At 58.2% G+C, this 15,783-nt stretch overlaps 1 protein-coding gene and 1 long non-coding RNA gene across 6 annotated transcripts in view; both read right to left on the minus strand.

The window, feature by feature from the left end:
- Positions 1–15,783, minus strand: part of LOC135180580 (ankyrin repeat and fibronectin type-III domain-containing protein 1-like) — a 250,354-nt gene that overhangs the window by 201,010 nt on the left and 33,561 nt on the right. For 2 of the 5 annotated variants that reach the window (XM_064153130.1, XM_064153124.1), the window contains exon 1: positions 1,830–2,154. The exons of the other annotated variants lie outside the window; for them this stretch is intronic. In XM_064153130.1, the coding sequence (XP_064009200.1) occupies positions 1,830–1,948 (119 nt within the window). In that variant the 5' untranslated portion in view covers positions 1,949–2,154. Of the gene's footprint in view, positions 1–1,829; positions 2,155–15,783 lie in introns of those variants that run through there. 5 annotated transcript variants of the gene reach the window in all.
- On the minus strand, positions 2,373–3,183 carry LOC135180581 (uncharacterized). The gene is made up of 2 exons (XR_010304494.1): positions 2,635–3,183; positions 2,373–2,568 (listed from the first exon to the last, which is right to left on the minus strand). It is a non-coding gene; the product is annotated as an uncharacterized LOC135180581 (long non-coding RNA).

Below are 15,783 nucleotides of genomic sequence, written 5' to 3' on the forward strand. Positions count from 1 at the left end.
CCTAGGGCTGCAGCAGCTCTGCACAGGCTGAGGGAGCTGGGGGTGTGCAGCCTGGGGAGAAGGCCCCAGCAGGACCTCAGAGCTGCCTGCCAGTGCCTGAAGGGATCCTGCAGGAAGGCTGCAGAGGACTTTTGCTGAAGGTGTCTGAACAAGGCCAAGAGGAAATGGTTTGGAGCTGAGACAGAGCAGGGTTAGAGTGGAGCTGAGAAAGAAGTTCTGCAGTGTGAGGGTGGTGAGAGTCTAGCACAGGCTGCCCAGGGAGGCTGTGGATCACATTCTGTGAGTCTGTGATCCACAACCTCCCTGGAGCTGTCCAAGGCCCAGCTGGACAAGACCTTGGGCAATCAAGCCTAGTTTAGAGGCATCCCTGCCCATGGCAGGGGGCTTGGAGTAGCTGATCTCTGAGGCCCCTTCCAACCCAAGCCATTCTACAAGTCTATGACAGGCCAAGCTTGACAGCACCTGTGGAGCCAACCTTCCTCAGCTCCAGCTCTGCAGCAGCACAGCAGCAACCTGAGGGCAGAAACCAGGGCTTGTGTCCACGATGCCAAAGCAGAGCAGAACAAAGCTCCTGGCTCAGCCAGGGATGTTTGCTGGTTTCCGGAGAAACGGCGCCGTGCTTGGAGCCAGCGGAGAAGAGGCGAGGGGCTCCTGGAGCTGCTGACTGAAGAGAGGAGACAGCAACAGCACAGCACAGCAGGCAGCTCTGGGAGCAACGTGGAGAGCAGCAGGAGGGGCCCAAAACCTCCAACTTCTTTTTTAATCTGCAGACACTTTGATAACCTGTGCCCAGGACGAGGTGCTCAGCAACCAGGGCAAAGTGGTGAGGGATCACTCGGTGCTGGTTTGTCTCCCACCTCTCCCCTGACAGACCTGAGCCCTCCAGAAGCATGGAGGCACTCCACGGGCAGGTCAGCAGGGGAGGATCTGGGGGCACACAAAGGTTCAGGCTGGTAACCTCTGTCCCACCACGGAGGGGGACAGAAGGCTCAGAGCAGCATGAAGCACCACCAGGTCCTACAAGCTGTTCATACTGCCCAAGGAGAGGTGATCCGCCCAGGGACAGAGCTGCTCCTTGAACTGCAGGAACTGTGTTTACACCCAGCACAAGGCCGTGGGCACCCCGCAGCTGGGGCTGGCCTTGCTGCTTCCCACTGTAACCCTGAGCACTCAGTGGTGGCTCCCAGGGCATTTCCAGTCAGCCCAGTGCCACCCCTCCCCATCCCCTTCCCCTTATCAATTCACACCCAAACGAGTCGACCACGAACTCTGTCCACAGGAGTTCCCTCAACGTTGCACTCTGTCCCCAAGGCACGACCAAGACCCTTCCCCCTGCCCTCCAACGCTCCCCTTCTGGTGCTGTGTGCCAGGAGGCTCCACCAGCTCCACGTTCAACTCTATCCATGAAGCCACTTCTTGCTGCTTGTGCAGCCGAGGACCCTCAGAGGCAGGGGGATGGGGGGGCAACGGTGGCACAAAAATCCTGGCTGCCGGCACAGCACAGAGAGCAAGAGGCAGAGGCAAGCCGGGACACGTGCAGGCGCTCAGCCAGCAGACATCCGAGATGTGACACTGACACCAGGGACGTGCCCCGGGCAGGGTGACAGGACATGGAGCCTGCCGGAGATGTCCTGCAGCGCTGAGCTGCTCAGCAACCCCGGATAGAAGCAAGGCGACGCTTCCAGAGCTCTCCACTTGCTCCTAGTCCCCTTCCCGGCCCCAGGAGAGGTAAAGGGAAAGCAAACCGCCAGGCACTGCGTCTCCCACCCACAGCCCCGCGGACGCACCGGGAGGAACGGGGACAAGAACAGGCGGCGGCCACCCCGTACCTGCACTCGGTGACACTACAGCAGCAGCTGCCACTGCGCCGGCTCCTCCGCCCCGAGTGCAGCTCCATCCTGGACTTCCTCAGGCTGAAGTACTCGGTCAGCTTGCCGAAGGAAGCCATGGCTCCCGCGGCGGCCCCAAGCCTGCCCGCCGGCGTCCCTGGGCACCGGTCCCACGCCAGGCTGGGGCATGCTACAGCCCCGCGGCGCTGCCCGCCCCGCGCCCTCCCGCAGCCCACGGGGGCCGCCCGGGGAGTCAGAGCGAGCGACGGCACCGAGAGTTCGGCCGGGAATTACTTGTTGGACGGCCCGGGGCGTGCTGCAGGGTGATCTCTCCGGTTCCGGGGGGTGGGAAGCTCTGTGTTCCCAAGCCGAGCAGCCGTGCTGGGCTGCAGGAGAGCGGCTGGTGCCTGATGTAGTGCGATGCTGCAGGGGGGAATTGAGGAGGGGGGGATGGAATAAATATATAGCAACACCCACTGGGGAGGGTTGCTCAGTAGCGATGGCACTGCGAGCGGATGCTTGGCAGGTGAGGCAGTGGCCCCCCAGGGTGCCTGTGGCGGCCCTTGCCAGGCGAGGGGATGCTGTCTGAACGAGAAGATGATGAGAAGCCCCAAGAAGTCAGCTGCTCAGAGCAATTTCCCACGGGTCTCTTCTTATGGTGTGTAGAGAGCAGCACAAGATGGGGAGAGGATCCCCACTTGCTCTTCTAGAAAAGGATCTTCTGGTGAAAGATCCCCACCTGCTTGTCTGGCAAATGATCTTCTGGTGAAGGATCCCCACATGGTCTTTTGGCAAAGATCCCCACCTGCTCTTCTGGCAAAGGATCCCCACCTGCTCTTCTGCTGAAGGATCTCAACTTGCTCTTCTGGCACAGGATCCCCTGTTGCTCTTGCAGTGAAAATTCCCCACTTGCTCTACTGGTGAAAGATTCCTCACTTGCTCTTCTCGTGGCTACTCAGACTTCCCCAGTTTTCCAAAGCAGAAGGCACCCCACAGCCTCCAGCAGCACCTAACAGGATTTTCCAGCCTGTCACCCAACACCTCAGCGCCAGGAGAGGGACAGACGTTTAAAACAAGCAAGTCTGATCCAGTCAGAGTTCACCTGCGGGCTCCGCTCCCCACGCTCCAGCACAAAGCCTGTCTCTGGCAGGCAGCAGATAAAGGGATGCTGCGAGCCTGACAGGAAATCCTCCTGCCAAGCCTCCCCTAGTCAGGAGCACTTCTCTCCGCATCCTCAGTGCCTGACGCCAGCTGGGCGGAGGAAAAAACAAGGGCTTCACCAAACCCCCTCGCTCCAGCCCCTCCGAGCAAAGCCAGATTGAGTCAGCAGAGCGCGTCCAGGGGGCAAGGCGGGGGGGGGGGGGGCAGGCGATGACAACTCACAGCCACGCCGAGAGACCCTTGGAGGAGACAGCAGAGAAAAGCGACGTTAACTCCTCGGGCAGCCCGGCGAAGCTGCCTCCACATCTTCTCGGTCCCTCCGTGGTGGATGCCATGTTACAAAATAAACAACACCCCCCCCCCCCTTCGCTGCCATCTCCCTGCTCCGAGCATCCACCGCACGCAGCCTGCTTGCGCCGAGGGGCGGCCGCCCGCCACCGAAATCCTGCTCCCCCTCCTCCCCTGCTTTTCTTCCTTCTCCGCCGGGCTCTGATCCTCCAAGCTTCAGCTTCTGGCTCCCAGTGAAGCGCTCCGGAGCAGCCCCACAGCCCACGGTCACCCGGGTGGCCACCCGCCCACGCTAGCCTCTTGTGCCTCCCGGAGCCACCGTCCCCGTCCCTGCCCGCGCCGCCGGGGGGAGGATTTGAACCTATTTGCTCCCTGCCTGCCCGCCCCGGCCACTGCCATTCATTCATCCCAGCGGAACCGCGGGGGGGTGGGGGCTGGCATGCAATGGGGATAAAAGGGGGTCTCCTGGCCCACGGGGACCCTGCCAGCCCCTCCCCTGGGGCAGCTCTGTGGCTCCCCAACGCCTTCTGCCTGCTGTCACACGGCGGCACGGGAAAGCGCAGGCTCGCTCCCCGGGCCGGGGCACACCGAGCTCCCGCCGCTCCGCACGGCTACCCCCTTCATCTCCCACCTTCTGCTGGGGGCTGAGGAAGGGCCCAGGAGGCTTCCAAGCAGCGAATTGTGGGCAGAGGGAGGGCTGAGGCTCTGGCAGGCGCAGCGGGAGCCGGTAACAGTCACCCCTCTTATCTCCCCAGCACCGCTGAAACGCAACCCGGGCAAGGTCAGGGGAGCGGCGCAGAGCGGAGGGGGCTCGGGAGGCGGTGGGGAAGCAGCCGAGGAGGGGATACAGAGAAGCAGGGGGCAGAGTGGGGCAGTTCTCCTTTCCCTACTGTAGGAGAAAGGCACAATAGCAGCTCTTGGGGAGGCAGCTGGGTGACAGCCAGAGATGCCTTCAGAGGAGGCCAGCTGCGGTTCCCTGGCGGAGCCGTGATGTTATCTGCTCCAGAGCTGGGCACAGGCAACAGGAGAGCAGCAGTGGAGAGGAGCAGAGGGTTAATTTGCATCCTGCTCCTCTTCCTCCCACCACCTACTGGGAGGGCAGAGGAGCAGCAAGGCTGATGCTGCCCCAGGGATCCTCCTCTGGCATTTGCAAAACAGAATGGTTTGGGGACGAAAGGGCCATTTGGAAGACTGCAGGAAAAGCAGCAGGAGGATTGGACAGACAGGACACTTCAGGGAGCCAGCCAGCCCTGCCCAGCACCCCACCAGCGTGGGGGACACTTCTATGTCCAGAGCCACCCCATCTTTCATCAATCCTCATCCTGGGAGCCACAGCTCCTCGCAGGAGAGTCTGAAGCTTTGTGAGCCCCGAAGTGCTGGCACCTGGAAAACCAAGGGGAGAAACCTTTGCCTTCACTAGAGGTGTGTAAAAGAGATCTGAAAGACGCAGTGCTGAGGGCCAACAGCCTTGGCAGAGTTAGAGAATGGTTGGACTGGATGATCTCTAAGGGCTTCTCCAAACAAAACAACTCTACAATCCAACAAAGACCACATCTGAGTAGCTGGGGGGGATTCAAAGTACCAATATCAGAAAGCTCAGACAGCTCCATAAAAACCTCTGTGATTAAAAAGTGACACTCCAGAGGGGACTGCTGCCTCACAGCTGCCTCAGTGCATCCCAGTCCCCTTACCAGGGACTTCCCTCCACAGCTTCCTGAAATGAAAGGAGGTTGGAGCCAGGTCAGAGCCTCTTACCCCAGATAACAACTGACAGGACAAGGGAAAACAGCCTCAGGTTGCACCAGGGGAGGTTCAGGTTGGATACGAAGAGCGATTCATTTACTGGAACAGTCACTGGGCACTGGAACAGGCTGCCCATGGAGCTGGTGGAGTTATAATCCCTGGAGGTGTTCAAAAGGACGAGGAGCTTAGGGATATCCAGCACCTGAAGGGGCTCCAGGAGAGCTGGGGAGGGACTTTGGACAAGAGCTGATAGTGCCAGGCTGAGGGACAATGGCTTTGAGCTGGGAGAGGGGAGATTGAGAGTAGAAGGGAGGAAGAAATTGTTTGCAGTGAGGATGAGGAGTCACTGGCACAGGTTGCCCAGGGAGGCTGTGGATGCCCATTCCTGGAGGTGTTTAAAAGCCACCTGGATGTGGTGCTGAGGGAAGTGCTGCAGTGGCAGTGGCTGAGCAGCAGCGTTGGGGTTGTGAGCTCTGGGTGAGAGGTTGGATGTGATGATCTCAGAGGTCCTCTGCAGCCATGGGCTCAGTGATGAGCAAGGCAGCTTCCCACTTCCATGTCAGAGACAGAGAATCATCTCATGGAATGGCTCAGGTTGGAAGGGATCTCAGAGCTCATTCACTCCAACCCCACTGCTATGGGCAAGGACACCTCTTAACTAGACCTGGTTACCCAAGGCCTCATCCAGCCTGGCCTTAAACACCTACAAGATGAAAGCCAAGCCACATGAAACACTCTTTATGTGAAGCAGCAAGTGAATTTGCAGGAGGCATAAAGTGGTTTGTAAGAGGCACTGTGGAGGAGACAGCTGAAAGAGAACTCCAAAGCAGTGAGGCTGTGGCCAGAGGAGCACTGCTGCAGCCATCACCACCCCTCCGCAGCTGCCTGCAGCACCTGTGTGCAGCACAGCTTCACAGTTTGGAAGGGACCCCACAAACTCATCCTGTCCAGCCCCCTGCAGGCAGCAGGGACACCTCTAACTAGAGCAGGTTGCTCAGGACCCCATTAAAGCTGACTCTGAATGCCTCCAAGGACAGAGCCTCAACCACATCCCTGGGCAACCTGTTCCGGTGTTCCACCACCCTCAGGTGTGCCCAGGTGGGCAAGAAGGGCACCAGCAGCCTGGCTTGGATCAGCAGTAGTGTGGCCAGCAGGAGCAGGGCAGCGATCTATGCAGTGTCTTCTCACCCTCATTGTGCAGCACTTCCTCCCCTGCTCCAGTTTCAAGCCATTGCCCCTCCACCCTGTCACCACATACCCTTCTGAACAGTCCCTCCCCAGCCTGCCTGTAGGTCTTCAGACATTGAAATGCTTCTCTAAGGCCTCCCCAGAGCCTCTTCTTCTCCAGGCTGAAAACTGACAGCTTCTCTATCCACTCACACACAGCCAGAGGATTCCAGCCCTGTTTTCTCTAGGGCTTCACCAAGCTCCACACCAAGACAGCTCAACACAAACCAAACACCCTCTGCCAGGCCCTGGCTCCTCTGAGGAGCTGCATCCCAAATAGCCACCCAGCTGTTAATGCTGAGCACATCTCTCCTCCTCCTTCAGCACCACTTCTAGCAGCTCATCCTCGCTTAGCAATGGTGTGGCCAAGCATGGACCAGGACAGGGATTGCCCCTCTGGACTTGCCACTGGAGAAGCCACAACCTGAATCCTGGGGTCAGTTTTGGGCTTCTCACTCCCAGAAGGACATTGAGGGACTGGAGCAGGGCCAAAGAAGGGCAACCAAACTGGGGAAGGGTCTGGAGAACAGGGCTGGGGAGGAGCAGCTGAGGGAGCTGGGGGTGTGCAGCCTGGAGAAGAGGAGGCTGAGGGCAGAGCTCATTGCTCTCTGCAGCTCCCTGAGAGGAGGCTGCAGCCAGGTAGGGGTTGGGCTCTGCTCCCTACTCTCAGGTGAGAGAAGGAGAGGAACTGGCCTGAAATTGTGCCAGGGGAGGATTTGGTTGGAGAGTTGGAAAAATTTCCTTGCTGCCAGAGTGGTCAGGGACTGGCCTGGGAGGTGGTGGAGTCTCCATGACTGCAGGCGTTGAAGAAACCTGTGGCCATGGCACTTGGGGCCAGGGTTTGGTGGCCATGGTGGTGCTGGGTTGCTGCTTGGCCTGGATGCTCCTGGAGGCCTTTTCCAACCCAAACAATTCAACGATTCTGTGATTCTGAGCACTTTGTGTTCGAGAAGTAAAACCCTTCCAGGCTGTTTCAAACACACCCAGAGGAACTGAGCCCCTGTTTGTCACAAGCAGTTAACCACAGCACCCCAGAGCACCATCAGACCTTGCAGAAGGGGGATCAGAACAGAAATGGAAGGCCTCCTTTCACAGGCTGAGCACAACCATTAGGCACCACCATGGGCACCCAAGGAAATCCGTTCAAGGTGTTAACACATGGGCATGGGCAAGGACTCCTCCCACAGGTTGCTCAAGGTCTCATCCAGCCTGGACTTCAACATCTCCAGATCACATTCTGTGATTCTGTCATCCCCAGCCTCCCTGGGCAACCTGTGCCAGTCTCTCCCCACCCTCACTGTGATCAATTTCTTCTGCATCTCCACTCTCAGCCTCCCCTCTCCCAGCTCAAAGCCATTGTTCCTCTTCCTAGCACTGGGTAGAAGTCACAGCCACTTCCACCACACCACTGTGTGAGGCACTCCCTGCCCAACAGCGTCCATCTAAGACACAGGCAGTGAGAAGAAGAGAAGTCAGCAACCACTGCTGCCTGAGATCCAGCCCAGAGTGGCTGATGGATCCAGAGCATGGAGTGCAGCAGCACAGGGAGGGGATTCTGTCCCTCTGCTCAGACCTCACCTGCAGCACTGCCTCCAGCTCTGGGGCCTCCAGCAGAAGAAGGACCTGGAGCTGCTGCAGAGGGGCCAGAGGAGGCCACGAGGATGATCAGAGGGCTGGAGAACCTCCCCTGTGGGCACAGGCTGGGAGAGTTGGGACTGTTGAGCCTGGAGAAGAGAAGGCTCCAGGGAGACCTCACAGCTGCATTTCAATATCTGAAGGGGCTCCAAGAGAGCTGGGAAGAGACAAGGGCTGGGACAGTGGCTTTGAGCTGGGAGAGGGGAGACTGAGAGTAGAGAGAAGGAAGAAATTGTCTGCAGTGAGGGTAGGGAGAAACTGGCACAGGCTGTCCAGGGAGGCTGCAGATGCCTCCTGCCTGGAGGTGTTTAAAGCCACCTGGCTGTGGTGCTGAGGGAGGTGGTGCAGTGGCAGTGGCTGAGCAGCAGTGATTGGGGTTACAGTATCACAGTATCACCAAGGTTGGAAGAGACCTCACAGATCATCAAGTCCAACCCTTTACCACAGTGCCCAAGGCTAGACCATGGCACCAAGTGCCACATCCAACCTTGCCTTGAACTGCCCCAGGGACGACGACTCCACCACCTCCCCGGGCAGCCCATTCCAGTGCCCAATGACTCTCTCAGTGAAGAACTTTCTCCTCACCTCGAGCCGAAATTTCCCCTGGCGCAGCCTGAGGCTGTGTCCTCTTGTTCTGGAGCTGGCCACCTGAGAGAAGAGAGCAACCTCCTCCTGGCCACAACCACCCCTCAGGTAGTTGTAGACAGCAATAAGGTCACCCCTGAGCCTCCTCTTCTCCAGGCTAAACAACCCCAGCTCCCTCAGCCTCTCCTCGTAGGGCTTGTGCTCGAGGCCTCTCACCAGCCTCGTCGCCCTTCTCTGGACACGCTCAAGCATCTCAGTGTCCTTCCTAAACTGGGGGGCCCAGAACTGAACGCAGTACTCGAGGTGTGGTCTGACCAGTGCAGAGTACAGGGGCAGAATGACCTCCCTGCTCCAAGCTCTCTTCCAACCTCAACAGCTCTCTGGCTCTACCATCTAAAGGCAGTGCTGGGAACCTGGCTGGTGCCACTTTGCTTCCAGCCTGCCAGAATCACTCCTTTTGCCCTGAAGAAGCAGGGGGCACAGCACCCAACTCCTCACTCCTCAGCACTAAGCTCCTAGGTCCCAAACTTCTCCACTACAAGTGAGCATCTCCTAGAGTTTGCCTCTAAATTTACCTTCCTCCCCTAAACCCAGCAGCATGGGGCAGCCACAGCTCCCCCACCACCACAGAGACACCGGTGCTGATCTGGTCACCCCCCCTTGGCAGCAGCTCATCAGCATCCAGCTCTGCTCGGACCAGTGTGGGATGCTCAGGCTGATGAAATCCGATTCCCTTTTAACCCCCCGCATGGATGGGAATTGCCAAGCGATTTCATCCCACTTCAAAAGCTTCTCCCTGCCTGTGACACCATGCAGAGAAATCAGAGCACAGGCAGAGATATTGACCTCCCCGAGCAGAGACAGGTCCTGCTGCCTGCTCCATGCCAGCAGCTCCCAGATCAGCCTTGGGCTTGCTGGGGAAAGATAAGGGCAGGATAAAAGCAGCCAGCAGCACAAGCAGCCGAGGGGAGGCCATGGAGCTTCTGTGTGCTTGCTAAGAGAGGGCAAAAATAAACATAAAAGAGAGAGAAAATTGGTCTGTCCCCCCTCCAAAATGGTTTGAGGAGTTCTAAAGGACTGAAGGAAGTCTAAAAATGTCAAGAGAGATGTGACAGGAGACAGCAAATGGAGAAAGAAAGGCAGAATAAGCAGAGGGCATTTAGAGCCAGAGAATGCTTTAGGCTGCAAAAGACCTCCAAGAGCATCCAGTCCAAGCAGCAGCCCAACACCACCATGTCCACCAAACCCTGGCCTGCAGAAGAAAAGGCTCCAGGGAGACCTCAGAGCAGCCTTCCAGTAGCTGAAGAGGCTGCAGGAGAGCTGGGGAGGGACTTTGGACAAGGAATGGGAGTGCCAGGCCGAGGGACAATGGCTTTGAGCTGGGAGAGGGGAGACTGAGAGTGGAAATGAGGAAGAAATTGTTTGCAGTGAGGGTGGGGAGAGACTGGCACAGGCTGCCAAAGGAGGTCATGGATGTCCCCTGCCCGAAGGTGTTGAAAGCCAGGCTTGGATGAGGCCTGGAGCAACCTGGACTGGTGGGACGTGTCCGTGCCCGTGGCAGGGGAGTGGCACTGGATGACCTTGAAGGCCCCTTCCAACTTAAACCATTCATTCACGTCAGGACTGGGTTCAGCCTGAAGGGGCTCCATGAGGGCGGTGGAAGGACTTTGGACAAGGGCTGGGAGTGCCAGGACAAGGGACAATGGCTTTGAGCTGGGAGAGGGGAGACAGAGTGGAGAGGAGGAGGAAATTGTTTGCAGTGAGGGTGGGGAGAGACTGGCACAGGTTGCCCAGGGAGCGTATTGATCACATTCTGTGACTCTGTGATCCATAACCTCCCTGGAGACGTTGAAGGCCAGGCTGGATGAGGCCTTGAGCAACCTGGGCTGATGGATTGGAACAGGAGCAGGACAGGGCTAGGTTGGACATCAGGAGGAAGTTCTGCACGGTGAGGGTGGGGAGAGACTGGCACAGGCTGCCCAGGGAGGTGGATGAGAACCCAAGCCTAAAGACACTGGAGATGAGTCTGTGGGCAGCCTGCTCTAGCTGGAGGTGTCCCTGCTGCCTGCAGGGCGGTGAACAAGATGCCCTTGGAGGCTGCCTTCCGAGCCAGTGCAGCTGTGTCTGCGTGATCCCAGATGGGCACAGGCATCCTCAGCAGCTGGCACCTCTGCTGACCAGGGAAGGACATTTCTCCTCCTAACCTTTTTAGCCTCTCCTCTCACACAGTAATTATCTCATTGCTGCATCAAACCAAGTCCATTAACATCTCAGCTTCTCTCCCAGACAATGGATTAACCTAATCCTCTCCCTGACCCAGCTGGCCCTGCCTGCTGCAGGCAATGATTGCAAACTTTCCAGCCTGGAGCCAAGATTTTAACTCCCCATGTCCAAACCCTACCCTGCCCAGCTCCAGCAGCAGCAGCCAGCCAGGAATGTTGGATTTATCCAGCAGAAGGCTTCCCCTTTAAATGAAGCAAAAAACCAAAGAACTCAACCCAACAACCTTTCCCCCAGGTTGTAGCAACTTCATTAAAGCAGAACAAAACCAAAAGCTCTGAAACTGCAGAACACTTCGTTGGAAAGTGAAAACCTGCAAGCAGCTCCAGAGCCCCAACAGCAGCCAGGGGAAAGCAAACTCTTCCCCTGAGCTCAGGAACACCAAGAGGTGGCAAAGCAGATCCTGAGATATCCATCAGAAAAACCATCTAAAGCCACCACAGGGCAAGAGCAAAGACCCAGAGGGGCAGCACCACCCAGGTGGGAGGCTGCAAACACTGAGGCTCCTCTCCTGAGTTGATCTCTTGCCACTGATGTACAGCTCCAAATCATAGAATCACAGAAGCATGGAATTGTTTGTGTTGGAAAAGGCCTCCAAGAGCATCCAGGCCAAGCAGCAGCCCAACACTACCATGGCCACCAAACCCTGTCCCCAAGTGTCATGGCCACAGGTTTCTTCAACACCTGCAGTCATGGAGAATCCACCACCTCCCTGGGCAGTACAGGCCAGTCCCTGACCACTCTGGCAGCAAGGAAATTTTTCCAACTCTCCAACCAAATCCTCCCCTGCCACGATTTCAGGCCAGTTCCTCTCCTTCTCTCACCTGAGAGTAGGGAGCAGAGCCCAACCCCTACCTGGCTGCAGCCTCCTCTCAGGGAGCTGTAGAGAGCAATGAGCTCTGCCCTCAGCCTCCTCTTCTCCAGGCTGCACACCCCCAGCTCCCTCAGCTGCTCCTCCCCAGCCCTCTTCTCCAGACCCTTCCCCAGTTTGGTTGCCCTTCTCTGATCTGCTCCAGCCCCTCAATGTCCTTCTCAGTGTAAGGGGCCCAAAACTGACCCCAGGATTCAAGGTCCAGCCTCACCAGTTTCATGTCATCTTTACCTGCTCAGATCTTCACCACCTGGTTACACCTTGAACCTCTGGGCAGCTGTCAGCTCTTTAAGCCCTGGGCCTCAGTGATGCCTGCAGTCCCTGGATGCTGGTGGGGTTAGCTGTGGCCTCGTGGGGCAGCCACATGGGAAGCTCCTGGGAAGTTCTCTATCTTCCAGCAGAAGCTGCTGCACTGTGGGAAGGCCCTGAGGTACCTCACTGCTTCCAGACCCCTCTCCCACAACCTCCTGTCACAGTCCTGCTGTCAACCAACAGTCCAAGGCCAACTGTGCAAACATGCCCAAGGTTTCTACTGCTGAGGAAGGATGAAGAGGAGAGATGGGGAGACCCTGCAGTGCCCTCAGCCCAGAGCAGCTCTTCCCAGCTCCATGCTCTGCTGCTGCCCTCAGGGGACGCTGCCATGCTGCTGTCAGAGAGAAAGGAAAGCTGGGGAGGTGTCTGGGCAGGCTGATGAGGACAGACAGCTGTGTCCCACTGTGGGGCTTGCCATAGCTGTTCCTCACCTGGGAACAGAAACTGTAACCTTTGGAGGAGAAAACTCCAAGCAGCATCAGCAGAAACCTGCCCTGCAGCCCCAGCATGAGTCACCTGAGCTGGTCTGAGCCCAAATCCAGCCCAGTCCACCCACACTGGCACAGTGTGAGCTGACTCATCCCATGGCCATGACACCACTGGACCTGACACAAAGTGGTCCAGGCCAGGGGCATGGATATCTGAACCTGTCCCCAGCACTCACCAGATGATGAGCAACAGCTACATGAAAAGTGCTCCAGTACCTGAAAGGGCCCCAGGACATGGAACTGATAGAAAGGGTCCACAGGAGGCCATCAACATGCTCAGAAGGTTGGAGAACCACCCCTGTGGGGACAGGCTGGGAAAGTTGGGGCTGTTTAGCCTGGAGAAGAGAAGGCTCCGGGGAGACCTCAGAGAGCCTTCCAATAGCTGAAGGGGCAGCAGGAGAGCTGGGGAGGGACTTTGGACAAGGGCTGGGAGTGCCAGGCTGAGGGTCAACGGCTTTGAGCTGGGAGAGGAGAGACTGAGAGTGGAGGTTAAGGAGAAGTTGTATGCAGTGAGGATGAGGAGTCACTGGCACAGGTTGCCCAGGGAAATTGTGGATCACAGAATCACAGAACATGATCTGTGATCCAGAACTTCCCTGGAGGTGTTGAAGACCAGGCTGGATGAGGCCTTGAGCAACCTGGGCTGGTGGGAGGTGTTCCTGCCCATGGCAGGGGGTTGGCACTGGCTGATCCTGAAGGTCCCTTCCAACCCAACCCATTCCAGGATTCTCAGACCTGCAGCTCCATTCTTAAGAGATCTTTTCCCAGCCTCCCAAGCCTGAAGATCACAGATTGCTTTGGGCTGGAAGGAGCCTTTCAATGTCATCTTGTCCAACCACCCCTGCAGGAAGCAGCCACAGCTGCTTTCAGAGCAGCCTTCCTAGTTCCAGATGTCCCAGTTCAAGATGTCCAACATGCCCCAAACACTCTCAGCCCCCTCCTTGGGTGAGCTGCACCCCGGGGCTGAACGCTGCCAGCTTTGCCGGTATCTCTTTGTCATCTGCCTGCTCTTTGCAGAGGAACAGAAGGGGACATTATCCCCTATTAAGAGACATCCCAGGCACTAGCTGCAAGGCTTTGATTTCCTCTTTCACAGGTCACTGTCTCTGGAAATGGGGATCAAAGGCAATTGCCAGCACTGCCAACAGCTGCACTGGTTGTTGGGCATGACAAATAAAGGTGGCTCTCCTCCCACATCACTCCTGCCTCAGAGGAAAGACTGCCAGGGCAGCAGGCGCGGAAGAGGAAGAGGAAAAGGACAGAGCAAGGAGGGCATGCGGCAGAACGAGGCAGAAGAGGCGACTCAGCAAAAGCAGGATGGGGCAGCAGAAGCTGGAGCGGCACAGCCCCTGCCCTGGCACAGCTGGGCACAGCTCTTGCCCCAGCACTGCCCCTGCCCCAGCACTAGCACTGCCCCAGCACAGCTGGGCACAGCCCCTGCCCCAGCCCAGCTCCTGCCCAAGCCCCAGGCAGCAGTGGGCTCAGCCATGCAGCAGCTGCCTGTCAGAAAGCCTTCTTCTGATAAAATCCACCCAAGCCCAGAGCCAGCAGCTCTGAAACGCTGCAGGAAAGGAGGCCAGAAAAGACTTGGGAGGGTGGGAAGCAAAGCAGTGAAAGGTAGAGCAGCTGCTGGTGCAGGGCTGACAGCAGCACCACTGCCACACTGCACCTCCATCCCTGCACAGCTTCACAGCACACAGGCCCCAGCTGCTGTGCCCCTGGGCCTCCTGGCACACAAAGGAGGTGGCATCACAGCAAAGGGCAGGGCGGAAGGAGAGGAGCAGCACAGCCCTTGGTGAAGGACAAAGATGAAGAAGAGGAACAGCACAGCCCTCTGCAGAGGATGGTGAGGCACAGCTGCTTGCAAAGGCCCGGGGGAAGCAGAGGAGCGATGCAGCCTTTTGCCACCCCTGCAGAGGCTCTGCCTGCCCAGCCCCGGCTCTGCCGGGGTCCCTGCCCCGGGGTACCGTCAGGGCTGCGTAAGAGGCGAGCAGCAAAGGCTGGGAGCCGCAGCCTGCTCCCTCAGCAGCTGGCTGGATGAGAGCTCTCCCGCAATGTGTCCCTCCGGCAGGAATTACAGCGGCTGTTAAGGGAGCTGCTCCTCTCCTCTCTGCTGAGAGCCAGCGAGCGCCGCGGCAGCCTTGTGCCGAGCGAAGCGGCAAAGGGGGAGGCTGCGGAGCCTCTGGTGAGCCCTTTCTGGGCAGAGGAACCAATGGGCAGCGCAGCAGCTCCATTAGCGGGGAAGCAAATGTGCGGGCACAGCCGTGCCCTGCCCGCCTACAGCCATTCCCTGCCTGCCTGCGAGGGAAGCGGCGAAACAAAGCCCCAGGAGCAGCGCTCGCCGCCGCCCGCTGCCCGCCGGGGCTCGAAGCAGGGCAAAGAGCCCCGGGCTGGGGGCAGCAGGGCACCCCTCTGATGCCTCCTCACTGGGTCTTGCTGCCCACAGCGGTGCCAGGGAGCGAGCAGCCCAGCACGGGGGGCCATGGAAGCCTAGAATTTGGTTTCCTGCTGAATTGGATTGAGAACAAGGAGAGGACCAGAGCAGCACACACAAAGGCTCCCTGATGCTGCCCACAGCAGAGGTGCCCCGGCCAGGGTCAGGGCTGTGGCAGAGGCTCCGTGGGGAAGGACCAGCAACGCAGGGGGCACCCAGCTTGCCTGCAGAGCTGGGAGCAGACATTGCCCTCCCTTCCATCCCTGCTAAATAATTAATCCTCCAGAAATTAGGCAAGTCTTTAACTAAGCCAGCTCAGCACAGAGGGAGGAATTTCTAGGTCAGAGCCATAGTGGGGAGGAAAAAATGGGGTGGGAAGGGGGCAAAGGAAGAGGAAGAGAGGAGCAAAGGAGGAGGAATGGGGGGGGGGGGGCAAAGGAGGAGGAAGGGGGGAGGCAAAGAAGGAGGGGGGGGGGGCAAAGAAGGAGGAGCATTAGGGCTCTGTCTGAGGTTCATGTGGAAGGCATTAGCAGCCTGCTCTGCCTTGCCCAGTCAGAGACAGCAGTTCCAGAGGCAGAGCTTGGATGAGACTCACCCCCACCTCCTCCTGAGGAGGGCTGACCCCACAGCTGCCTTCTGACACAGCCAAAGGGCAAGGTTTTGTGCCAGGCCTCTCTCCACCTCACACAGTTCTGTTTCTAAGAGCAGAAAGCACTCATGACAGCTACACTGGTTCCATCCCTCCCACCCCAATGACTCCAACAGCTTCACTGCCATCTCCCATCGAGGGTTTTTTCCCTCTTCCCAATGCTGTAACCCAGGGGTGGAGCCTGCAGGACTGGCACCAGCACCACAGCTCTGATGCTCATGGGGGTGTTGGGCAGCCCAAGGCATGGCAAGGTGGTGAGGGGGTGGGGGGCCACAGCAAGC

This window comes from Pogoniulus pusillus, chromosome 13 (genome assembly GCF_015220805.1).
Source record: "Pogoniulus pusillus isolate bPogPus1 chromosome 13, bPogPus1.pri, whole genome shotgun sequence".
NCBI classification, from domain to species: domain Eukaryota; kingdom Metazoa; phylum Chordata; class Aves; order Piciformes; family Lybiidae; genus Pogoniulus; species Pogoniulus pusillus.